Source organism: Carettochelys insculpta, chromosome 6, assembly GCF_033958435.1.
Source record: "Carettochelys insculpta isolate YL-2023 chromosome 6, ASM3395843v1, whole genome shotgun sequence".
Lineage (NCBI taxonomy): Eukaryota > Metazoa > Chordata > Testudines > Carettochelyidae > Carettochelys > Carettochelys insculpta.
Genome location: NC_134142.1, coordinates 48,672,772 through 48,699,322, shown reverse-complemented (window position 1 = coordinate 48,699,322; position 26,551 = coordinate 48,672,772). Strand labels below are relative to the sequence as shown.

Here is a 26,551-nt window from a genome sequence, read left to right as displayed (position 1 = left end):
CCCTGCCCTAAAGAAGATGAAGTCTAGTGTAAACGGATGAATTTTTGATGCAAGCACTGGATGTAGGATTTACCAAACTCATCTCATGTAAGAGCTATCAAATTCCTGTCAGACAGAGGAGGGGAATTTCATCCTTTTTGAACTGAACAAGATTCAACTTTGTGACCTACAGCTAGAAGACTCTAGAGTTCATTAATAATGCTCTAAGGAATCTAGTCTGCCATAAATGCTACCCCTAGGTCTTTGAGAATAAAGGTTGGTGTCTGGAAAGCTAAGTCTATTAACCTAAAGTCTGGCATTTTTGGAGCTTGCACAACGGGCAGGGTACCTGCACTAGCTGTAATAGATAGTGTTTTGCTGCCTCTCCCTTCCCTATTCATCCTGAAGATGCGAGCACTCAGTTTTCATATTCTTCATCAGTTATAGGAGTAAGTAGTCAGAAGCAAAATGTGATATTTGAAAGAGCTGGCTACAACATTCATTAGAAAGTACTGTAGTGAAGTTGCGCTTTTCCTGTTAATATGGAATCAGTGACGACTTTATATATTTAGGAGTATAGCTTTTGCTATTGTTAATTGGAATTACCTATGCTCATTGACAGAATACTTTTCATTCTGTTTTGCACTAAGACCTGTAATGCTAAATTCATTTCCAAACTTCAGTCATGAAGAGATCAGTGCAGGAAATTGCGGCTGTTCCACCAAATTAGCTTCTCAGATAGCCTTTTAATTGGAGCTCATAACTCAGTTTTTTAGTATTTTAGGAAGATGAACAATACAAATTGAAATACAGATATTTTCCAGTCAGGGCTCAGTTCAAAGAAGGCTTTTATATACAGATGAATCTGCTAACAAATAGCATGTCATAGGATAATGAGGCCGTTTTTTTCTTCAGCAGTTTCACATTTCCAAACTACACTGCTGTGAAAATAAGTGGAGTGTTTATCTGTTCTCTCTTAAACTGACAAATCTCTGTTAAAGACCAGTGTGCCCATTATAAATAGAACATATGTATACAAAAAAGTCACAACTCTAAATCAGCAACCCAACACCTCCAAATACAATATATTATGCTTGTTCAGAACATTCATTTCTGCCTAAGTATTCTTTTTTAATGTAGAAGGCTTCAATTTATGTTTAAGAACAAGTAAACTATAGTACTTTGACAGCCATTCACACTTAATTCTGTGCATTAAACCAACAGCATTCTTTTCCACAAACATCCATTGTTAGGACAATGCTCTCAGACAGAATTTATGAGAAATGGAATTATGTTACCAAGGAGATAGCATTTACTATAATGAAGAGTAGATCCTAGAAAATGGCCCCTTTTACAGCAGCTCAGAACAGAGCCACAAAAGCAATTGATTGGTCTTGGCATTTAGTCTTATATCAGCTGTGTCATCCATAGCTTCAGGAGCGAGAACACTAATCTAAAGTGACATTTCTGTTCTGGCGGGCTTTTCTGCCCTGATGAAAACAATTACTTCATCCCTAAATGATAATTTGCAGGAGTTTCAACAACTTTAATTGATAATTTTTTGTTCTGAGAAGTTCAATTGTGAAGTGATTAGATGATTTGGTAAATAGAAATTTAAGGTGTGAAATGTACAAGTTGCTCCAAGGGAAAGTACTGTTTGTTTGGTGCTGCAAAATTGCTTGATAAAACTGCAGTTTCTCTATTATCCTCCTGACGCTGCCAATTGCATGGTTCAAAAAAAACAAAACACAACACTACAGTTCAGTTGTGGAATTTGAATCTGAGACGAATGGTACAATTAAATGATTTGATGTTACACTGGCGTATTTAATTATTATTTGAATTAAACTTTACAGCAGTTTAAAAGATTGTGTAGGGCATTGGTTAGATATCCTGAAAGATCTGATAGCTTCCTATTATTACTGTTTTAATGACTCACTCTGAAAGCAAATCCTGTTACTTAAAACATTGCAACAAAAATACTCATTGGTGATATTTAATTTAGTAAGATTTAGACATGTTAACTGATGTAGAAACCAAAACCATACATTTACCTGAACCACTTCAGTAACATTTTGATGTCAATCAGTTACCAAAACTACATGTGATTATCAGAAACTTGGGTTAATAACTGCAATATTTTAACAACATATAACATCTTGTTTACAAAGATTGTTGAAACACCTAAAACTTATTTTGTGTTTCCTATAAGGAAAGGTGACATTTAAATAATATTCCAGTTCTATGCTATGTTCTTGTATAGAGAAAAATAATGGTCATTTCATGTGTTAAATGAGAAATATAAAGCAAAAATGAAGGTCAAACTGATTTAGCACATCAAACAGTCTTTGTCAGCCAAGCTTAATATATCCCGAGTTTGTGGAACAAATGAAATTTTGCTGCTATGTTACACTTTGCTTCCAAACAACCATTACAACTGGTTTTATATATTGTGTGAGCATCAGACCATCAAACAGTGCATCTTTACTGACGTGTTGCTGCAGTGATGATCTACAGCAGCAATCTGCCATTGATATAAGGGCAAAATGTGCATCTATATTTAGTTGTGAAATTGGCCTATTATACTCTTGATGTTTACAGAGGCTAACATAAATTAATGATGACAGCTACGAGCAGTGCATTAGTTAAGCAGCAGAGTTCTTACCTTGAACTTGAATGTTCCAGCTTTAACTTCCAGCATATATCGTGGAGCTTTCTTTACACATTAAAGAAAGGGTTCTGCAGTCATTACTTTTTCTTGGACAGCATTAAAGGGCTTCAATTTGTGGACTATGCTATTCATGATAATGCCAGATAATAGTTTTGTTTACATTTTGGCTAACTTTTCTGTTCTAAGAGCACTGATATTTATGTCCTAGAAAAATGTATACCCTTGCAAAGTGTTTGTTCATGCACTGGACTTGATTTGATTGACTTTGAACTTGGTCTGGTGTCAGATACATCTTGTAGGATGAGAACTGTTTGGAAAGGCATCGCGGCTCAGTGGATTATGTGTTGCACTTTCACCTGAAAGTCTCCTCACGAGGCACATGTCAAAGCAAGTGTAGAAATTGTAATAACTCTAGATTCCACTGCTATGACCAGAAATCTGACCAGTCTGACTCAAAGATTCATGAATTAAAATCCTGGAGTCCTTTGAGGAATTTTTGATGGTTGAATTTTTCATACAGGTTTCCCTCCCTCCTTTGAGGCTGCACGCCTGATTAATTGATAAACAGAACTGTGCAAGTCTAGACTATCCTAAGTAAACAATTAGGGGAATCCATTAAAATCTGCTTAGCTGACTTTGCAGATGCACCTTTTTTGTAAGTGAAATGTTAACAAATTTTTGGACCCTATTTCTCTCCAAATCCTTTGAGAGTTTTTCCCCTTCATCTAAAAATACTAACCTCTTTTATGTAATAACATCATTATGTTTAATAATTATAAAGGTATTTAAATTCTGAGTTAGTACATCACCTGGAGAATAAGGGAAATATCTGTGGATGTGACTTGATACACGGATTTACCAAGAACATTAATAACTGAGATAAAAGAAAAGCTGAGGAAAAAATATTCAGAGGATAACTCAGAATAATAAACACAGTCTAAAGGAGTCATTGATTATGGCATAGAAGGTAGAAATGAACAAAACTTCAGGATGCCTCAGCTATTACTTTTGGTAGGCTAATTGCATTTAAGTAACAGATGTGCAAAATCGAGCATGATTTTGATTTTAAATTCACATTCCCATCCAGTAGGAACATAGTATATTTTGTTTCGTTTTCCTCTGCTCACATATAACTGTTACACTGAATAAAAACTTCTGTTATTCCACAAGTATTCTAGAACTGCCAATATGATAATATAAAAACAAAACAAAAAACATGGAGAATTTTAGCATCATTACTATTGGGTCCTTGTACTATCAGTAATGGTGCAAGTTGAGTGTCCATGTCTGCCTGCCTTTACAAGACTCACAAATGTGTGCTGATCTGGATCCTTTTCCCTGACAATACAAGAGCACATGGTGGTTGTATGCCGACCATCCAAGGCTGAGTGGGAGTTGTTTTGTTTTGTTTTGTTTTTTGTTTTGTTGTCAAAAACTTGCGTTTATAACGTGCATTTGGTACTTGTGGTCATGGTAGTTGCCTGAAGCACACTAAAAAATAAGGTTAGGATTAATATCCAGTATGACTCACAGCCATCTTTTTGCCTCCTGACATTCAGTAAACTTTTCTTAATAATTAATAATATTACTTTGTACCTCTGAAGTTTGCAAGTTTGCTCCATCTATATTAGAGGAGAAAGTTGATTGCCAGTATGCATTTCTTGCTATGCCGTTAGCATAGCTAGAATCGATATATCAGTATCAACTTTCTTACCCAGTGTTGATCGGGGCCAATCTTCCAGAGTTCAATTTTGGTATGGAGGAAGTCATGGAATTTATGACTTCCAGAAACCTCCATGAGTTTAGCCTGCAGGAACAGCCACTGGGAGTGGTGGAGGCCTCTGAGAATGCCAAGCCTCTAGGGACAGCAGAGGGCCTTGGAGTGGGGGCCCCCTAGAGCCCTGATCTGGAACCACTGCAGTTGGTGTGGGGACTGCACAAATACTCATTTTTGTCACAGGTATTTTTTAGTAACAATCAAGGACAGGACATGGGCAATAAAAAAAAAAGTCATGGAAGTCCATGACCTGTGCATGACTTTTACTAAAAATAGCAGAGACAAAATTTTAGCTTTAATTATTCACATTTTACAAATGAAGAAACTGAAACACAGACTGCTTAAGTGATTTACCAAGCTCACACACAGATGATGCAAGTCTAAAAATAGAGCATCTCTTGACTCTGCTTTGACTACAAGGCTACCATTTTCACTGTGTCTCTTAAGGCTTGGTGGGTAGAGTTCTGACAGAATCTCAAGGGAAGAAGGTAGATCTTTGTCCATTCCTATAGATATATGTAACCATAGATGCCCACCACGCTGGAAGAACCAATATTTTTAAAGGTCACTTGTCATAGCTATTAATCCATGGCTAACTGACCTCCTGCAAAGATCAGGAACTGTATACTGTGCTTCAGAGGGGGAGAGAAGTGTGTTTTCACCACATCCTCTCCCATAAACTGCTTCCTTGTTGGAGGCTCCATAAGAATGTCTGAAATGTGAATAGGTCCAGACCATGGACCATTATATTTTTCCTGTGTTTCTTTCTCTAGGGCCGTATTCCATTTCTTTTTCTTATATGTATCCTTAATTCCTCCAGTTGTTGCATTAAGCATGTATTGGATTGCACTGAATATACACTTTAAGAAGCTACTGTATCAGTGGAGTGGCCAGAAAGTTTAAATATAATAAATAGTGGCATAAAAGCATAAGAAATCCGCTGTTGCAGATAGTTGGATTCGTTGATGGGTCTCCACCAGTGTTGTTCCAGTTTGTCTTCTAGTTTAATTAATTTGTCACAGGTCACTGATTCCCCAGGATCATCAATAAAGTTTGAGAGGGGGACATTTATATGCCATAGCATTGGTGGTCATAGACAACAGATTATTATAATGGTACACTCAAACATTAATAGCCAACTGCTGTGCTCATCCACTGATGTGAACGAGCTTTAACTCCCACCTTGGCTGCCTTTGTCTCCCTGAATACAAGAGCCAAAATTATTCCATTCAGAAATGTGGCTAAAAAAGGCAATGATGAGAGAGTGCTATGTTAGGTCAGAAAGTGTAAAAGTCTCTCTCTGTCTCTCTCTCTCTAATCAGCCAGCATTAACTCATCTATTTATTCAGTTGCCTACGTCTGACTAAAAAAGGACTAATACAGCAATGTAGCACATTGTGGGTTAGTGGTAGTAAGTTGAATACAAGACAAGAAATTGTATTGCTAGTATTTACCTTATCTAATTTAAAAAAAGCAACTTTAGATTTACTAAGTAATATAAGCAGGAGTATATATTTACAGTACACTCTGTGTGTGAGAATCATTGTTATAAGAATCAGCCACATATAGTGATGAAAACCACTGGGATAAAAATAATTTCCTGTAGTAACTAAACTACTTTGCTTGTTAAGACTCAAACCACTTACAAGGATCAAATCATCTGGGACAGATGATGTGACTCTCTATAAAAGCAGTGCATTGTATTTCCATATATCGTACTGTTTCTTATCTAGTTATCTTTTTAACAAGTGGAGGTGTTATCTTGACTACACCATTTTTGGCCAGCAACTTATTGTGTGATCTTCCACAACACACTTAACCTTTGTATGTTTTAGATACCCTTTTGAAATGTAGATATAATATCCCTTGGATGACAAAGGTGCTTTGAGGCTTAACTGAAGAATGTTTACAGTACACTTCAAGATATGTGGATGAAAAAGACTGTAGAAATGTTTTAATTATCTGTATTTAATGATTACATATAAGAACTTTAGACATTATTAGCTATTAGGTGGTATTACACTGTAGCTGGTTTTGCTGCCAATAAATGAAAGCCACATATCTATTGGAGGCTTAAGAAATTCACTACTTGAATTTGTGCTTAGGAGGATGATCACTGCAGTCACTGTAAAGTGCTGCAAAGACAAATGTGTAGCTTCTGTGGGTTGGTAGTGTTTACAGGCCTTCTTGTGCCAACCATAGGTATGGGAGCAAGAGACGCGGGGGTGCTGCAACACCTCCAGGCTTTACATGGGGCTTCAACCCAGTGCCTGGGACTGTACTTCCCTCCCACCCCTCCTCCTTGCCCAGTTCTGCACCCAGGGCTGGGGTCTCAACTGCTCGTGGTACTCTCTGCCCAGGACTCTGCTCCCTGAACACATACAAGCCCCAGGCCTTCCCCCATTGTGCTCCCAGCCTTGGCCCCTCTACATGTGTATGGATCTACCTCTCCTGGAGACATGGCCCTACTCTCAGCCTTGGCTCCAGAGGATGGGATGCAGTGTTCCTTGAAAGTTATGTGTTTGGCAGCTGCTCAGGAGACATTCAAGTTCTGTCCAGCTGATTAGCGGAGTGCCCATAGCCAGTTTTTTAAACTGATGGTGCACATTTGCTCATGTCTTGGTGTACATTAAAGGATTTATTCCACACATGGAGGGAAAAGATTAAAGAGAACATTGATGGGAATGCATGGACAGGAATAAGCAAGGGGGTAGAAAGTAAAAAATGCTTTCAGCACCCTGACTATTAAAAGTGTTCCAGTGCCAGGATTTTAGTAGCTTTATAAATATGAATTCACATACCTTGTGAGAATTTGCTACATTTTTGGTACTAGTTAATGAAAATGGGCAATAGATTACACACATTGTCATTGCTATTGGCTTCAGCCATTAGATCACACTTTCAACAACCTTTCTGTCCCTTGAGCTTCATTGTATTGCTCTAGCTCTCGAAACCAATCATTATTTATTACAAATTCAGTGTTGTCACTTTAAAAGACGGTAGAACCTCTAGTGCTCATGTAATTATGCAGGGTCAGAGTTGTGAAAGCTGACATTTGAAAAGAGTCTCACTCGGGAATTCTTGGACTGTATTGACAATTGGGTTTAAAGGGACAATGAAAATTTGACCAAATTTGGGGGAAAAAAAAGTGTTGAATAACAATGGTTCCAACACTGTATTTTTAAAATACACATAGAAGCAGTTGTACTTTAATATAAAAATCATCTGTTCTGTTTGAAAAAGAGTTGCAGCACTAAAAATTGAAATTGGAAGAGACTTCATTGATTACAGTTGTCCAAACTGAAGCAAACACTGAAAGTAAACACACCATTAATAATCTGAGAAATTATTAATGTAGGTCTGTGTCTATGTCACAGAAATGAAGAGCTTCACGCTCTGTGGTTGTGCAGCTTTTAAAGAGACAGATCTCTGTCTGGTGTGTGTGTGTGTGTGTGTGTGTGTAAAAGATATGTTGGGTGTGGGAGAAAGGATGTATTACTGTAAGACTCGAATGAAGACCAGAATATTGAGGTTGTGTGTAAGTTATGCAGGTTATCCAAAAGGAGTGTAAATAAAACTTTGATACCATGACATGCCACAATGTATTCTGCATCTGCTACATTTTATGGAATTTCTAATGTAGAACTGTACATAGTACCAATAACATTTTAAAAATTATTTATTGTACTTCCCCACCTGTAAAACCAGACTCACCATGAGTCCTGCTATACAGGCAAGAGCAGGAAAGGAAGATTATAAATAATACATTTTAGAAATCTCTAAATTATGTAAAACAGCTTTGTTCTTGTAGGTATAAGGTGGTATTTCATTACATAATTTGTCAGAATCAAGTAGGGCCATCTGCTGGTTAACTCCCCTTTTTCCTTCAAGAGCTTCTGTGTATTCCCACTTCTAGGATATGGTGCCTGTGATATCAAGTTAAAGAACTGTCATGAAAATCCATTGGATGCCCCTTAGAAACTTTGCTTGAGGTTTACTAACCTAGGGGTTGAGCATCTACACTCATTTGTAACCTCAGGTCAGGAACTGGTGTACCCTGGGTCCCAACTTGGGGCTTTAGCATGTACACAGCGTTATGTGAATTGAAGTCTAAACACCCACATCCAAGATGTGTGGCCACTCTAGCTCTCACAGGTTTTGATCCTGATGACAATTTCACCCTGTCCATACCTAAGTTGGTGTCCGCCATGGAGGCTACTATCTGTCCCATTGCATGTTTTTGTATGGCCTGAGTCTGTGCCTGCACCAGAGTCATTGGTCTTGATCTAGGGTTTGGGGTATCTTCAGCCACAAATGTGAGTAGACACTTCCCCCACACACACATACTCACAGTTCAACCGTCAGAGCTCTGTCTTTGATACCTCTTTAGTTCTTCATGGGATGCCATATATAAGACTTAATGAAAGCCCTTTTAAAGGCTGTGAGGTGAGACCAGCTCTGGCATTGACCTCATTTCTGGCACCAGTCCTTCAGTAAACTCCATGATGGTATCTTCAGCACAGTAGAAAGCTAGGTAAAACAAGACATCTTACTCTGCCCTTTGTGACAGAAGAGGGCAGAACTTGGATGATTATGTAATCAGAGCCTACATCTGCATTGAGGTGACTTGGGCTACATCTACACTATGAGATAAATTTGAATTTAAGGCAGTTAGCTCCATATTACAATAAGATTGTCTTCACTATAAATACCATTAGCTTGATTTAGGGAGCACTAATTTTGATATCATAACATCACCAAAACCGGCTGGGTGTAGTGTTAAGTTTGAATCTAAAGTTCGAATGAAAGCTAGTGTGGAAGTGCCATGTCTTAAAATTGAATTCATTAGCCTCCAGAAGTGTCCTGTATGTACCTCAGAATGCCCCACAGTGCTCCGCTTTGGCTGCTTCCATCTCTGTTGCTCTCCAGGTGCATAGGAATTAATTAACAGGAAGCCCACAAGTTTGAATTTGGCACCAGGAAGCCCATGGCTGTGGGTTCATGCTTGTAGGAGAGGTTGAGAAACTGGTCTTTCTTTGCTATCAGTGCTGAGAGCGCATGTACCCCTTATGAATAGCCCCAACACAGAGTTTGCGTTTCTGTCTCTACCTCTCTTAGCTGAGCACTTCGTATTTTTTTCTACACTGCCTGGTGCCAGCCACTGTCCCTCCACACCAGGTGGCAGCTAGGATGTTATGGGGGTTGGGCTTGTATGAGAGGCTGAGAAAGTTCTCACTGGTTTACATTTGTGCAGGCCAACCCCTCCCTCCCCCACAGGCATCACACAGTCAGGGTCTTTCCCATGGCCAGACACATCACATGGCTAGCCCCCAACTCAATAAAAGAAGGTGCCTGCCATTTAGTGCTGACCATGCTGCCAGACAGCACCATCTCCTGGCTTGTGTGCGGTCAGGGCTCCAAGGGTGGGAAAGATTTTCAGGGTCTTGCAACCACCTGGGGAAAGTCTCCCCCACTGGCTAAGATATTTGGGGGCTTGCAGCTGCCCTGGGGGAAGTCCTCCCCCACCAGAGGCTAAGACTTGTGGGGTCTGACTGTCACCTGGGAGAAGTCTCCCCTGGCAGCTAAGTTTTTGGGGGCTTCCATCCACTTGGGGGAAGTCTCCATGATGGCTATGAATTGTGAGGCCTGGCTGCCACCGGGAGGGAACAGTTCAAGTGGCCCTCAAGCCATGGACCCAACATCCCACTGCCCAAAAAGATTTTCGGGGACCATGTCAGCTGGCCATTCAACCTCACAAATACCAACCTCCCCCTCCCCCGCCCACACACACAAGGGCAATGAAATTTGGCAAGCCTGATCCACCATCTCCTGTGTTGGCAATGTCTGTGTAGTGAAGAGAGAAGCCAAAAATTTTTTCTCCTAGCTTTTTCTATCCTCTTTCTCCTAACTTTGGACTGCTTCACACGGGGAAGAGTGGGTGGAGGGCCATTTGAGAAGACACACGTTGCTGGGAGATCCCAGGGCACAAAAGCTGTATAATGAACTGGGAAGCCAAAACCCCTCCCTCATCAAATCTCTTTTTTCAAAACCTTTACTATCTACTCTTTCTTCAAGCTTTGCATTGTTCCTGTATTATTTTCAGGGATCAGGTGTAATCAAAGGAAGAGGGCCAGTGGCTGGAGGGCCAGTTGAGAAGACTCAGGCACCGTCTGCTTTCTGTAAAATCTTTGATAATTCAGTTACAGACGCAGTTTAAAAAAAACAATTCAGTTATAGAAGCAAGAGATCTCTGTTAATGTGTCAGTCTTTGTTGATGCCCTACTTTTCCTTCCTTCCACCTGGAAAATTGGATATTTGCTCAACATGGGAGGGGAATGAAGGCAGTGCAATGTGGAAAGATGTCAAATACCCACAACTGCTTGTGGGTATTTTTTCTCATGCTGCACCAGCAAAACTGCCCAGAATGCTGTGGGGATGAGGCAACTGTGGGATATGTTCCCACAAGGCACTGCTGCAATAGTCAGTGTTTGCTGATTAATTGTGGCAGCAGTAAGTCAATTTTGTGGGGAGCACACTGGGAGGTAAGGATGCTCAAATTTAAATTTATAAAACCCAGCATTGCAAAATCTATTTTAGTAAATTTGAATGTATCGTGTGGTGTAGATGCAGCCTTAGAGTGTAAAGCACCTGGATCTGACCTATTTTTCAGGAGTTTACCCCAAAAGCCAGGAGTAATATGGGTAAAAGAGGTATTAGTTCTTTTCAGCTCTACCCACAAAATAAGCCCTATCTATGTGACTCATCAAAATTAAATGCCTGTCCTGGCAGGGTGTGCAGATGTTGAAAATCTTCAATTATGGAGATTCCACAAGTGCCCTTGGAATCCTGTACAAGCGCTTAACTATTCAATTTAGAAAGTTGTTCCTAATACCTAACCTAAATCTCCTTTGCTGAAAATTGAGCCAATTACTTCTTGTCCAAGCTTCAGTGGACATGGAGAACAATTGATCATTGTCTTCTTTGTAACAACTTATAGCACATTTGAAGGCTAGCAGCTCCTCCCTCAGTCTTTTTTTTTTTCAAGATTAAACATGGCCAATTTTTAAAACCTTTCCTCATATGTCAGGTTTTCTAAATCTTTTATTAATTTGTTGGTTTCATCTGGACTCTCTCCAGTTTGTCCGTGTTTCCCAAAATGTGGCATCCAGAATTGAACACAGTGTTCCTGCTTGAGGCCTCAGCATTGTGAAACACAGCTGGACAATTTACCTCCTGTATGTTATGTATGGCGCTTCTGTTAATACATTCCCAAATATTAACCTTCTTCTCAACTGTATCGCATTCTTAACCTCATATTCAATGTGCAATCCACTATAGTCCCCAGATCCTTTTCAGCAATATAACTACCTGGACAGTTATTTTCTATTTTTTTGTATTTGTGCAGATGAGTTTACCTTCCTAAGTGAAGTACTTTGTACTTGTCTTTATAGGAGACAGAGGGTAGACTGGGACCCAGAGGGGTGGGAGCTTCTACCACAGTGCCCAAAACTGAGTGGGGGAGCACAAGCCAGGGTGATCTCTCCTGCTCCTTTTCCTTCACACTCCTACTATTCACATTGTCTTTTTGCTGCCTCTATACTGAATCCCACATTTATAGGGGGTAGCTGCTTCCCTGCTGTGCCAGAGAGGTTGTGAATTAATTTACCTTCTGCAAAGACCACATGTGAACCGAAGTCACTATTTAACAAACTTGAGCTATTTGGAAACCCAAGTAGGATTCTTAGCTTGATCCAAACAGCAAGAAAACACAATGGTTAGGCAACATAACAATGACATACTGTAAGCAATTACATGAAAATAAAATTATTTCAAGCGTAAGGGACAACTGCTTTATAAGGCATCTCCCAAATCACATGGATGATGGGAGGAGACTAGTAGCAGCCCTTTGCTTTTCCCCCAACTTTTCATAATAAGGCTTAATAAATACCAGAGGTGTTTATTTGGGCTCCGATTGGTTAATCTGTCCAGGGAAACCCATGGAGAATCCAGCTGCCATGTGAATGGGTGAGCCTGGCTGTTGGTCAGGGTGGTCAGCCTTAGGGGATGACACAGCTGAATTAAGAATGGTCACTTGTTTGCTTCTACTGAAAGGAAAATAATATCATCAGGGTTAGATATTTAAAGAGCACAATATTGTTGACGTATATTCTGAAAATTGCATCTCTGCACACGTCAGCATTTGAAAACTGTTGGTAATTTATATAGGAGCCCATCAATGAAAGCAAGTCGGTTAAATGTGACAAAACTAATACTGATGAATGCTCTCCTTTGTTGTTTTTGTTTCAGTTTACAAGCCTTGCGAAAGGAAAAGTCCCGAGATGCTGCTCGCTCTCGCCGGGGAAAGGAAAATTTTGAATTCTACGAGTTGGCAAAGTTATTGCCGCTCCCTGCAGCCATTACAAGTCAGCTTGATAAGGCATCCATCATTCGACTTACAATTAGCTATCTGAAAATGAGGGACTTTGCTAATCAGGGGGATCCTCCATGGAACTTGAGGATGGAAGGACCTCCGCCAAACACATCAGTAAAAGGTATGAAAATAGCATATTGTTTAGTATGGATTGTGGCAGACTGTAGTAATCTCTAAATTGAAATTTTTACCATCATCCTTTCTTCTTTCCCTGCATATCAAATCCTTTAAAGGGATACAAATGTGGAAATCTGAGGTCTGCATGAGAAAGACACCATGTGAAGGTGAAATATAAACCTCTTATTCTACTTATATTTTATTTACAAACAAACATGTCAGTATAATTATGATAGCAGTAAGGTTTCTGAGAAATGGAGATAAATGCTTTGTTTTAAAGTGATTTGCGGTTAGTGTTTTTGTTTATTTTCATACTGTAGAAAATGATTTTGGATGGAGCATGATAACATTTCTTTAGTGAAACATTTATTGTATAGTACATTAACATCTGAATTGAGGTTAATAGTAAATTTAAGCACTTCAAATTTTGTCAGTCACTAAAGCAAAGAACTGAATTTCATATATTTCCTTCCAATTTATGCATAAAATATTTTTACCTCTGAGTGAATATAGCTAGAAATTTAGCCAAATTAGACCAAGTTTCAAATGTGAGCATCTGAACTGTGGGTTTAAAATCAGCAGTCAGGTAACTAAAATGGGTATTTTTGACATGTGTACCCGTTGGAGTACCCAAGTCCAGAGGCTGTTAGCCTTGCTTTAGAACTTATGTATTAAGACCAGTCTAGTACAGTGTTTCTGGTGATGTGTATAATCTTTTAAGACTGACATTTTAGTGTCATCTTTATATCCTACTTTTTCCTCACACAGGCAAGAGTGGGCTCTCTTTCTATTACAATTACTTTAGCAATTGTAATGAAGTTAGAAGTACAGAAAGCTTTTAAAATATGGTTGTTAGATCTTTGGTCTGCCTTTGGCAGAACAGAATTTCATTCTGTTTTATTTTGGCCATTAATTTTTATGTTTTAGAGGAGAGGTATTCTAGATTGAGCAGGATATCATCAGCCCTTCATTTTCTATCTGTTGTCCTTAGCTACACATGTGGAACACTGAACTGGACTAGACTGGACCGGACTAGAGGGGGATAAGGTTGTATGTAGTTGGAGGCATCAGAAGTGGCCATCTGTAAGGGACAGTTAAGAATCTCTGACTTGGCATGTCAACACTTGGCAGCTGTTTGTGTTAGTACTGATACTAGTATTGGCTATGTAGGCAGCTTTTCATTGCTCAACATGCTAGAAGAAAGGCTATTAGATGACAAATTTCATAATTTTATATTGGAAGGGAGGTAGAGAGGGAGGGCAAAGAAGAACTTGTCATATATGGTCCTATTCACAGATGTCCATTTATACCATCTTCCATGTAATATTTTTCTTGGAAGAATGGAAATAGCATCATTCAGAGTATAAGAATGTGTATAAGTTATCATTATGCTTGTGGAGTTAAAATATGCATGTGCTACTCATACTTTTCAGAATGAGAGGCTGAGTGGTCTCATGAGCTAGGATAGCTGCTAAATACAGCAAAGCTGTTACAATAGGGATGTAAACTAAGTGGGCTATTTTCCACTGTTGGCCGTTGCAACGACACACATGGGCCTATCTATACAATGAGGTTACAGGCTCTCCAGTGATATAAAATACAGTGCTAGACTAGGCTTTTCTGTGATACAGAATGTTGGATTTTGGCAGGTCTCTGATCATGGCTTAAAATAATTCTTGTGTAAGTTTTCATAGAATCCACTCTCCTTTTTCAGTGTCCTGTTTGGAATAAAAAATGTATTTGAACACTGGGTCATTGTGTAGAACATCTTTAAATATAAGCACTCTGGCTCAGATTCATTTATGCTTCTGCCTGCAAAAAACAGCAGAATGAAAGAAACATTTTAATATTGTCTTCTGCTGCAGTTTTGGAGTGTTGTATGTGAATGATCTCATGCCTCCCATGATGCAGGATCATGTGGGAGCCAAAGTCTTTTTTTTTCTCTTTTCCGAGTGGAACTTCACTATTATTAAGTAGGATTGTATTTTACACAGTGCAGTGCCTTGAAATAATGTGGAGTTTTTACTCCACTGTACTAGTAAATGGCATTTCATTATATGTGAATTCTTTATAAGCAGGTTCAACTGTACATTGCATGCATATTTTATTACTTCAGTACTTCTCCTTAAACATAAACCTGTTACAAATTTTGATCAAACATTTATGAAATCACATGCAAAGAAATTCATTTTCATTTATTAAGGTCTTGATCTGCTGCCCTTGAAGAAGTTCATATGGATAAGGAAGCTCACATAAATAGCTTGCAGCATCACATGAAGTGAGGTTCATAATCCCACAGTCAAAACAAAAAAGCAGTCCAGTAGCATTTTGTTTTGATAGTGTATAGACTAACACGGCTATCTCTCTGTTGCTATAATCCTACAGTAAAACTCAAGACATTGTACTTTATGCATCCCCAAGCAATTTCTTGAATAGACCCTAAAGGCATTTGGAAAATTATATGAGGAGTACAGTAAACCCTCAGAATACGCAGCTTCAAGTTGCATATAACTCACTTTAACACAAGTTAAACACAACTTGAAGCTGCTCTGTGGCTGACCGTGCGTAGCTGCCTGCAGGCTAAGAGCCCCTTCTCCCTGCCTTCTCCAGCTGCCTGGCTGTCAGCAAGACAGCTGCGCTGCTGGGGAAAGGCAGGGTGAAGGCTGGTGGGCTGTTCAGTTTCCCAGGTTCTGCAAGTGGCAGGGAGCTGGGAACCAAGTGTCAGCCTGGTTCCTGGCTGCTCTGCACTGTCAGGAACCGGAAAGTTGACCAGCCATGAGCTGATCAATTTCCCTGGTCCTGCAAGCCCAGGGGAGCCGGTAACCAGGCTGCATCCTGGTTTTTGTCTCCCCTCAACTTGACTTAAAATTTTAGTTATGTGGGTGTTGCAGGGATGCAATCCCCATGTAACTTGAAGGTTTCCTGTACTTACACCATACAATAGTTACAGAGAGGAAGCTGTGCTAGTCTATACACTATTAAAACAAAAAGCAGTCAAGTAGCACTTTAAAGACTAGCAAAATAGTTTATTAGGTGAGCTTTCATGGGACAGACCCACTTCTTCAGACCATAGCCAGACCAGAACAGACTCAATATTTAAGGCACAGAGAACCAAAAACAGTAAGCAAGGAGGACAAATCAGAAAAAGATAATCAAGGTGAGCAAATCAGAGAGTGGAGGGGTGGGGGGGAAGGTCAAGAATTAGATTGAGCCAAGTATGCAGACAAGCCCCTACAGTGACTCAGAAAGTTCCCATCACGATTTAAACCGTGTTAATGTGCCGAATTTGAATATAAAAGCCAGCTCGGCTGCTTCCCTTTCCAGAACGGTGCGATAATTCTTCTTCAGTAACACACATACCTTGAGGTCATTGACAGAATGCCCCATTCCATTAAAATGTTGACTAACTGGTTTGTGGATGTGGAGTGTTTTGATGTCTGTTTTGTGCCCGTTGACCCTTTGTCTAAGGGAGTTTGTCTAACTGGTCATTTCCCAGCTCCTGTAAGCCCAGGGGAGCCGTGAGCCAGGCTGCTTCCCTGGTTCCCAACTTCCTGCCTCTCTGGGACCCAGGAACCACCAGCGCTGACCAGTTTCCCGACTCCCACAGTGGCATAAAGTTGGTGAGAAGCTGTGGCGGTGCAGCTGTCTGCCAGCCCGACTCTCCCAGCTGAGTGAAGCTGGGAGGGCAGACAGCCATGATGGTATGGCTTCTCCCTGGCTTCCTGGAGCTGGGCAAGCTGGGGACAAACAGCTATGGCAGTTGTGGCAAAGAGGTGGGAGGTAGCAGAGGAGCAGCACTCCCTCCAGCACCTGGGAACCCGAGGATGTCGACTCACATTAATGCAAGTTAAGCGCAAGTCAAAATTGCATATATCAGGGTCTTACTTTATAGGAAACTGCTCCCCCTCACCCCCTTCAAATGGTCCGTTCACGTTAATAATTAAATTTCAAATCTTAGTTTTAAATTTGTCCTTGATTACATACATCAAGTTAATCATTTTAATTTACTATTTCAGAAAAGTCCTTTACTCTGCCCTGTATTCATCACAGCATTTCTTAAAAGTCTATAAAAGCTGATGAGTTTGTTTTCTTATGCTCATTTTGTATAGATTATTCAAAGTTGTGTTTGCAGAAAGAACTCCTAAGTGATGCTACATAGTATTTCCAGTCAATTATTTCATGGAAATGACACGTTAAGCAATTGGAAAGTAACAGATAGCTTTCTCCATTCTTTTAGAAATGTCTGTATTGTTATAATACAAATCAAGTCTACAGTGAACATTATGCATTATTCAAGAAATGACCAGTCATTCTGAGCAGCGTTTCAGCTAAATGACTGATTATTGCAACCTTTTAAAGAAATTTCATTGTGGTAACTATTGGTAAACCACTTCTCCATTCACAATCAGCTTTGTTTACAGGCTATCTAGAAATCATTATATGTTATAGCCATTGATTTGACATTTGCCGACACTAGATAATTTTTCTGTATTTCTAATTTAGGACATTTCAGTCCCTTTTTTGCCTGTTGTTTATGACATTAATACTTTAGAATATTAGCCAATGTAAGCAATAATTTATAAGTTTTTCAGTAGTTGATATATATTAAAATTCTTAAAATCAGGAGATGAGTGTCCTTATGGTAGGTAATACATATATAGACAAACATATAAAGTAAAGCATCTATTTAGAGTCACTAGAATTTGAAGAATAATTAAGAAATTTGTATATACAGTCTATAATAAACCATATAATATTTAGGGCAAAATAATATTGTCCTTATTTGAATCTCAATATTGAGCATCTGTTCACAAGTAAAACAGAACAACTGTTAGCAAATCCCTTAGTGTTACAAATGTATATTCCAGCAGTTGTGATCTAACTGCCAGTTATACTTCCATTTTGCCGTAATGCATTGTCAGTATTTTACCAGGAGCTGGGATCTTATCTAGCGCTGTACTTAAATTATTTTGTGCATTATGGCTGCCGCACACACAACAGGTTCCGTAATGTTTTTGTGACCTAAAATTATAACAGTCATCTTTTTGTCTTGGGATGGGATTTTAGTAATCATATTTACATGCCAAATATACCCAATGGGTTATCTGAAATATTACTCCAAGATTTTGGATGTTTCACTCAAATGTAACAAACAGTATCACAAACAGATGAAAGACCATGTAACTTGCCTGTGCAACTCTCCATTAAGTTATATTTGTTGTCCTTGAGAATCTTTTAAAAAAGTGCATCAGGGAATGCAAAATTTGTGGGGTGTAAAATATGTTTTTGTTGAAATAAAATCATGTTGTATTCCTGTTTTGTTTTTTTTAATCTTTCTGCTATATCAGTGCTGCTCTTGTATTTCACAGCCAAATAGATTATGGATGTTAACCGCTTCATGTGAAAAGCATGTCTGTCAATTGCCAGTATATGGGAAACCCTTTCTGATACTTTTGAAAGAAACATTTTTGTTCTTTTCACTCACATATGGTGTTCACAAAATGTAATAAAATAAATGCCCATTTTTGTTATTCTTAGCTCTGGCCAGTTTCCAAGATGACATCAAATTATTCATTAGATAGAAATCGGGCTTCATTCACGCCGGGTGTTGCTTTTTATCTTTGGAAATTCAAGTGCATGCATAAGGCCATGAGTACAATTTCCTTTTGAATAGCATGACATATAGGAGCTGGAATATGTATCACAAGGTTGTGACATAGCTTTTTTTTTTTTCCCTTAATGAATCAGAATTAATTATAGGATTATCCAGGATCTTTCATGGTGAAGAACTGGTTACAGGTTTTTGAACTCAAATATTTACATTTTGATACGCATTTTAACCAGATGTAAGCTACCTATTACTATTGACAAGGTGAATAAATAATTCCACCTAAGGTGTGAAATGGCCTTCAGTTAAATTGCTTTCATATTATAGTAACTGAATCAGTGGTATGCTGTATGAAGAGTGCCACATTAGCTTCACTATGTCTCCTTTTGGCTTTCCTCCGTCTGAAATGGGATAACCTTACTGATTTGTGATCTGAAGTAAAGAATATTTGGCAGTTTGGAATAAACTCAGACGTCATCATCTAAGTATTTGAGCTCAAAACAACAGATCTCTCCAGTCAGTTTTCAGTGATAAGCATGTGTGATGGTAAAATGTAGCGTGCAATAATTAATTTGCTGTTACTTAATTTTTGCAGTCCTGAGCAAATAATTATTGTTTTTTCTTAATTTGGTGTCAAATTTTAGTGCTCAGCCATACTTTTCATTCATTTCTAAATGTGATATATATATAATGTTTTTTTAGTATAAACACGTTATAATACAAGTAATATAATATATTATATTATATTATAATATAATATATATTATAAGTAATATAATACAATATATACATATAATCCAAATAATGCAAAACTACTCATGATAGTAACTAATAGTCATAATGTGCAAATGGGACATCCTATGGAGAAGTTTGGTTCTATTTAAAAAAAAAAAAGTTGGCACCTTGGGACACACATACGTTCATGTCATTATTTTTTCATACTCTTCAAAGGAAAACTGACTATCTTTTCTTGAGACCACTATGCTCAGATTTAAAAAAACAAATAAGCACCTCCTAGCATGGATTAAGTCAAAAATCTATGTTGAAAATTAATCTGCATCTTGTCAAATTATGGAACTCTGGGATGAGCAATATAAATCCAGTGTACTCCAGTGACTGTTTTTGAATTTTATGTGAAAAAAAATCAAAAACTAATTAAGTAAACTGAAAAAAAAAATTGTTGAACCTCTCTAGTCCGACACAATCAAAACCTGACCAGTGCTGGATGAAAGAATTTACTGGATCATGGGAGGGTAATATTGTCTAGCATCATTATCAAAACTTCCACTGCTTACTGGGCTCTAGAAGATATGAAGGGGTAAATTAGAGCTAAGTAACAGCACAGAAGACTGAGAGCTAGGACTGGTGGCCGCAAACAAATTTATGGGGTGACAGGAAACTTGGCCACGATCATCCAGCTGACTAAAATCATTCGAATTACAGAGGTTGCCAGATGAGAGTGCACCAGACTAGAGAAGTTCAACCTGTAACTGTTATCCAACATGTTAGCAGGGTTTCCCTGTGTTTTAATTAAAGTACCCTTTTCTTACTATTTTTATATTAAATAAGTGTACATATTTTTCATAGAGGATAACAGATTGTCTCCGTTCTGAGAAATCTTTGGAACACTTTTTCATCTATTTAAAGTGAATTTATAATAATTAAATATTATTATGTGACCCAACTTGTCTGTCTTTATGGATCAATGAGTTAACAGTACTAGAGACTGTGTTTTATCAGTTGACCAGAAGAGAAGATAGTAAAAGCTTCCCCATGCCATTTACCAATATCTCTCTGTTCTTATTGTGCAGGAATTGAGGCTTATATTTCTCCCAGTGTTTAAGAAGTGGCATCTAGTTTTCAGTTTTAGGTTTGTGAAGGATATTTCAGATGAAAACATAAAATCCACAATGCAGCTGATTCCGAAGTATTGTTATAAAAGGGGAAATTGCTTCCTGAATTCCTCCCCATGAGTATTTTGTTGAAACTTTGTGCTGTTTATGTGGAGAATTGAAAGCCATAGTAATTCTATTCTACCAAGGTTTTTCTTATTAATTCAAGAGCCTGATTTCCATTTACACTAGGACCATGCATGGTGTTTGACAGTGTTAAAAAGGCTTTAGTATGAGTGGATGTGTATCCTATGTCCAGTTTAAAGCCTGTTTAAATGGCAGTGTGCAGACCACTGACTCAAACCAGAGAACAGGATGAATTATTTTTTTAAAGATCATCTGTGCTGAATGGAAGATGGATGTTGTTATGGGGGATGTATGTTGGAAGTATCATGCAACCAGTAGAAAAACACATTTTATTTTCTAAAAATTATATTTTTCTAACACAAAATAAAGTAACTCCTTATGGCAGATAAATGTAAATTGACCATTGAACTGGAAGTTGGTGATTGTGGAGAAACCACTGACTGTAACCTAATTACGTTCAATTATGGGAAAACAAGTTCCAATCACTACACTATGCATTTGGTTCTCTCCTTGCTCCCTTGTGCATACTGAATTGTATAGAGAAGGCAATGTCTCTGCTGCCCTTATGCATTGGTCAGCTGCTGGAGGTCAGTTGCAACCTGAAAGAGGGTATATTGCCAGTCATGCTACCTCTCTCTGTATGTCTGAGAGAAGAATATCTCCTATTGTTCGGCCTTGGTTGGTGTGGTTTCACAAAGCCTCTAGTATGCTACAGTGAGTCCAAATTATTTGTTTCAATATCCAGCGTCAGGATAGTTCTACACAGCAGCATTATTTCAAACTAAGTTATTCCGAAACAGTTATTTCGAAATAATGCTGCTACACATAAAGCCTTCATCTACCCTACAGCTCCTTTTTGAAAGGACGGCTTTTGAAACTTAACGTCAAAAGACAGCCTTTGGAAATGGAGCATCCACACAGGCAAATGAGGACTTGAAGGTTCAACCTGCCCTTTCAAATGGCCCCCACCGCACTTTCAAAAGACAGTGTCCACATGTCCCAGGGCACTCTTTCTGGCCATCTGACATCCCTTTAAAGGGCCCCCCCACCCCAAGCCGTGGCCTGCACACGCTGGCTACGTCTACATGTGAAGCCTACATCGAACTAGCCTATTTCGATGAATAACGTCTACACGTCCTCCAGGGCTGGCAACGTCGATGTTCAACATTGACGTTGCGCAGCACCACATCGAAATAGGCGCAGCGAGGGAACATCTACACGCCACAGTAGCACACATCGAAATAAAGGTGCCAGGCACAGCTGCAGACAGGGTCACAGGGCGGACTCAACAGCCAGCCGCTCCCTTAAAGGGCCCCTCCCAGACACACTTGCACTAAACAGCACAAGATACACAGAGCCGACAACGAGTTGCAGACCCTGTGCATACAGCGTGAATCCCCCGCTGCAGCAGCAGCAGCCAGAAGCCCTGGGCTAAGGGCTGCTGCACATGGTGACAATAGAGCCCCGCACGGGCTGGAGAGACAGCGTCTCTCAACCCCCCAGCTGATGGCTGCCATGGAGGACCCCACAATTTCGACGTTGCGGGACGCGGATCGTCTACACGGTCCCTACTTCGACGTTGAACATCGAAGTAGGGCGCTATTCTGATCCCCTCATGAGGTTAGCGACTTCGACGTCTCGCCGCCTAACGTCGAAGTTAACTTCGAAATAGCGCCCGACGCGTGTAGCCGCGACGGGCGCTATTTCGATGTTAGTGCCGCTACTTCGAAGTAGCGTGCACGTGTAGACACAGCTGCTGAGGGCCAGCTACCTGTCCCCAGGCATGCAGACCAACGGAGACTAGAGGAGGCACCCCAGGCCCCCATGGTCCCCAAGCATCTCCCCCACCCATCGAGGCTGTGGCTGGTGCACTGGCCATGGTCCTGGCCACCGTGCACCAGCGACTCTGGATGCTTACCCTACTCGTCACCCTCCAGGAGGCCATCCCCAGGGTACAATGTTCCCACCCTCTACCCCAGGTCACCCACCGCTTGTGGGGCTTCCCCACAAGCAGTGACTGGTGGGACTGGCTGGTACTGGAGGACTGGGACGAAGGCTGGTGGCTGCAGAACTTCAGGATGACCAAGGGGACATTCCTGGAGCTGTGCCACAGGCTCATCCCACCCCTCCAGCACCATGACACTGCATCAGGCCAGTGCTTGCACTCCAGAAAAGGGTGACCATTGGCCTCTGGCAACTGGGGTGGGCTGTCAAGGTGGGGTGTGGGTACAAGTAGCCCCCTGCTGCCCAGTGCCAGGCCCAGTAGGATGGGGTGTAGGTCTGGGAGGCCCTGTGCCAGGCCTTGGAGCACGGACCGCAGTAACACCCCCCCCACCCTGCACGCACACCCCACACCCATCCCCACACATGCACAGGGGACTTGGGTTAAACTGTACAATATATTCTTTTTAATTTCACCTGATAGCAATCTGTGCCTGTGCCAACTGCAGGAAACTATATACGGGGTGGGGTGGAGTGCAAATGTGGTGCTGGGGGGACTGTGAATGAGGGGTGGGGGGGAACTATGAATGGGGGTGTGGGGGAGAAATATGTACAGGGGTATTGCAGCCCTGGGTGGGCGCTCTCTGAGCTCCAGGAGGGCTGAGGGTTGGGACAGCAGGCTTTATCGCACCACTTCCCCCCATATCCGGGGCCCCATTGGGGTCCAGTTTGGGCCAGCAGCCCAGGGATGTAGGGGTGCGGCTGGGGCAAGGCTCTTGCGTGCTCCCTGGGGTTGGCATGGGGGGAGCAGGAGGCAGGGGGCATGGCCTCCTCCTGGGAGGCCCTGGCCAGCAACATACAGGCCAGCTGTGCTGGGACCAGGGCAGCGAGGTTGGGCTTGTGGAGCGGGTGGGAGGTTGAGGTTGGGAGAAACTGACCAGGGGACCAGGGTGTCGGGGGCGGAGGTCAGAGGGGAGGTGGCAAGGTGGCTGGGTGATGGGGGGATGGGATGGTGGGGTGGGGTGGGGGCAGGAGGGGCGGGTGCAGCAGTGGCTTGCGAGGGGGGTGGCGGCTGGGGTCAGCAGCCCACCACAGCCTGGGTCAGGGTGTCAGAATTTGCCACAATCCAGTCCCAGGCCTGCCGCTCCATGGTGAGCCACTCCCGCAGCATGCTGGTAAGGTCCTGCAGGGCTGCAGTGTGGTCAACACCCCCCGCCTCCCCCTCCTCACCCTGGTGACCCCAGTGGAGACAGAAGGGGAGAGGGGAACAGTCCCAGATGCAGGACCCCGTGTCCTCGCCACTCCCTCCCCATCCCGGGATTCTCGCAATGCCCATGTCCTGGGGTTCTCTGCATGGGTGCCAAGGGTGTGGGCTCCTCCATACAGCTTCCCCTTGGTCCCTCCACTGCCTGCCGTCCTGTGGGGCTGCCCCAGCTGTGTGTGGTGCTGAGTGCCACCCATCAGCCCTCTGGGGCCCAGGGAGTGTAGCCGTCTGGGGTCCACTTGCACCAGGACTGGTGGCTATGTGGGAGGCCTGCAGCCACCCTGCATGGAACCTGATGCCCCCTTCTCAGGCTCCAGGGCAGCTGGCATGCACGCCACCTACCTGTGGGTCTCTCCCGGAACTTGAGAGAGGCACAGGTGGATGGGGCCTGGCTGGCTGGCCCAGACAGGATGTCAATGATGAGGGTCCCCTCACTTGAGTCCTCGTCATTGCTGGTGGGGTCAAGTTGCTTAGCTGTCCATGGGCACCTGGTGCTGGCTGCCAGTCGCAGGTGCTCCTTGCCCTCTGTGATTGTCTCTGGCTCATTGTCGGGCTCAACAGCATCCAGCATGATGACTGGGGGGTCTGGCCTCTTTGGGCCCCAGAAGGCGTTTGAGCTCCTTATAGTAGGGGCAGCTTGTGGAAGGTGCCCCTGGCTACCTAGACACATCACAGGCCTTGGATTACCCCTGGCGTAGTTCTTTTACTTTTGACTGGACCTGGTGCGGGTGGGGTGGCCCCAGCTGATCAGGCCCTTCAACAGGTGCCCAAATGCCACAGCGTTGCAGCGCCAGGTCCCAGTTTGGTGGAGGACTTCCTCATCCTCCTATATGGAGAGGAGTTCCTGGAGCTCAACCCCGGTCAAGGAAGGGGCTCGGTGCTTCAGGGCTTGGCTCGCCTTCTGGAGGGCCCCCCACTGTCCTTGGGGGGGCCCCCACTGTCCTTGGGGGGCCCCTGGAGTGGGCAGGGGTATGGGTGGTTGGCCATGGGTTGGGGAGGGCAAAAAGCTGGCTGGAATGTCATAACAGGGAGCGAGCTGTGCAACAGGTGGACTCCCTGCTGCCTGCACGCACTCAGCTTCCTGTCTGGGGTATGTGGGAGCCTGCGTCTTTAAACGTGGCCAGACACTGGAGCCATAGAGTTCTGCTTATTCTGAGAGCAGCGCCGCCACCTGCCAGCTGATCGCTGCCATGGAGGACTCCCTCTTTTGAAAGAGCCATCTGCAGAGCGTCTACACTTGTTCTCTTTTGAAATAATCTTTTGAAGTGGGCCTCTCTTCCCACCATGTGAACAGATGGCCAACTTCAGCAGAACAGCCCCATTCTTTCAGTGTTACTTTCGAAAGATCATGGGGTGTGTATAGAAACTCCGCTTGTTATTTCGAAAGAAGGCCGTCTTCTGACCTCGATTTTGAATATACTTGCTGGTATAGACACAATCAAAATGCATTTTGAAATAGCACTAGCTATTTCAAAATATAGCTGCTACACACACAGAGCTTATTTCGAAATTGGCTCTCTTCCCTGTCTAAACAACCCCTCTTTTGAAATATGAGGTTTTCCAATTTTGAAATAAGTCAACTGCTATTTCAAAATTATTTCAAAATAGCAGTTGCGTTGTGTAGACGCTAGTATATTTATTTCAAAATAATGACTGATATTTTGAAATAACTTTGCCGTGAAGACCAACCCTTAGTGAGCTTCATAGATTTCTTTAAATCCATTTTGCCCATTTTACTGTTTTGCGTCTGTTTTTTTTAACATTGTGAAAGTTAGCCTTTTCTGTGTCATTTATATTATATAACTTATTCATATTCACTCTTTCTCTTTCCAAACTTCCACACCCTTTTCTATTTCTGTTGGGCATCTTTAACATGAGGCAACCCAGACTGACAGCCCATTACAGTTTCTGTAATGGTAGAAATATGTGAGGAGATAGTTCTATCTCCATGCCCTTTTGACCTTTGAGTTCCCTGCTGAGGCTAACAATGGCAGTGTCAGTTATGTTGATTTTGGTGATGCAGATATATGTGCACTAGGAAGTGACCTAAAATCACCAACTCATTTTCCAGAAGCTTCTGAGCAGTCACTAGTTGGTAATGATTTTTGATCAGTCCTGAGTGTGTAATGCTGACCCAGGAGATGAAGGATCTCACTTACATTATCACTGTCCTGATCCTCAAAGTGCCCTCCTAGTGGAAGCCATAGGAGAACGCTAAATTTACATGTCATCCTTTATTTGAACCAAAACTAACTATGCAGCACTTACACAGATACAGGAAACAGCTACTGCAGCTGGTAATATACTATTACTGTAAGCATATAGTCAATCTCATGTCAATTTTTAAGGGTTAAATGTTGTTAATCCATCACATGACAACTAAAGAGCTATATTTAAACAGAGCAGCTAAATGGCCTTTACATATAAGTAAATGGAGGTCGAAAATATGACCATGTAATGTAGGGTGACTTTATCATTGACAGCCCTCTCTATGCACATCTGTGTCTGTTGCAGCTACAGTTCATCTTCCTTCTTTTCTTACTGTGATATGACCCACTCATCACAACTTTAACTTCGTCATGGTCTTTCTAAAGTTCTTTACTGCAATTTATTCTGTTTACCCATTGGTTTGTATATTGGTCTTTCACTATAACAACTGTGCAAGGTTTCTTCCTTTGTTATTCCAAACTTAACCTTTACTCCACCTTCTTTTTTGAGTGTCAGTGTTTTTTTTATTTCTCTCCCCTCCCCCATATGTCACAGCTGGAATTCTAGAATTTTCAA

The 26,551-nt window shown here is 41.5% G+C and overlaps 1 protein-coding gene across 4 annotated transcripts in view; it reads left to right on the top strand.

Annotated features, from left to right (window-relative positions):
* The window catches only part of NPAS3 (neuronal PAS domain protein 3), an 870,281-nt gene that overhangs the window by 236,297 nt on the left and 607,433 nt on the right, over nt 1-26,551 (top strand). For 3 of the 4 annotated variants that reach the window (XM_074996867.1, XM_074996866.1, XM_074996864.1), the window contains 2 exons: nt 12,735-12,979; nt 13,092-13,142. In XM_074996867.1, the coding sequence (XP_074852968.1) occupies nt 12,735-12,979; nt 13,092-13,142 (296 nt within the window). The remainder of the gene's footprint in view (nt 1-12,734; nt 12,980-13,091; nt 13,143-26,551) is intronic. The other variant, XM_074996865.1, reaches the window with a different exon arrangement.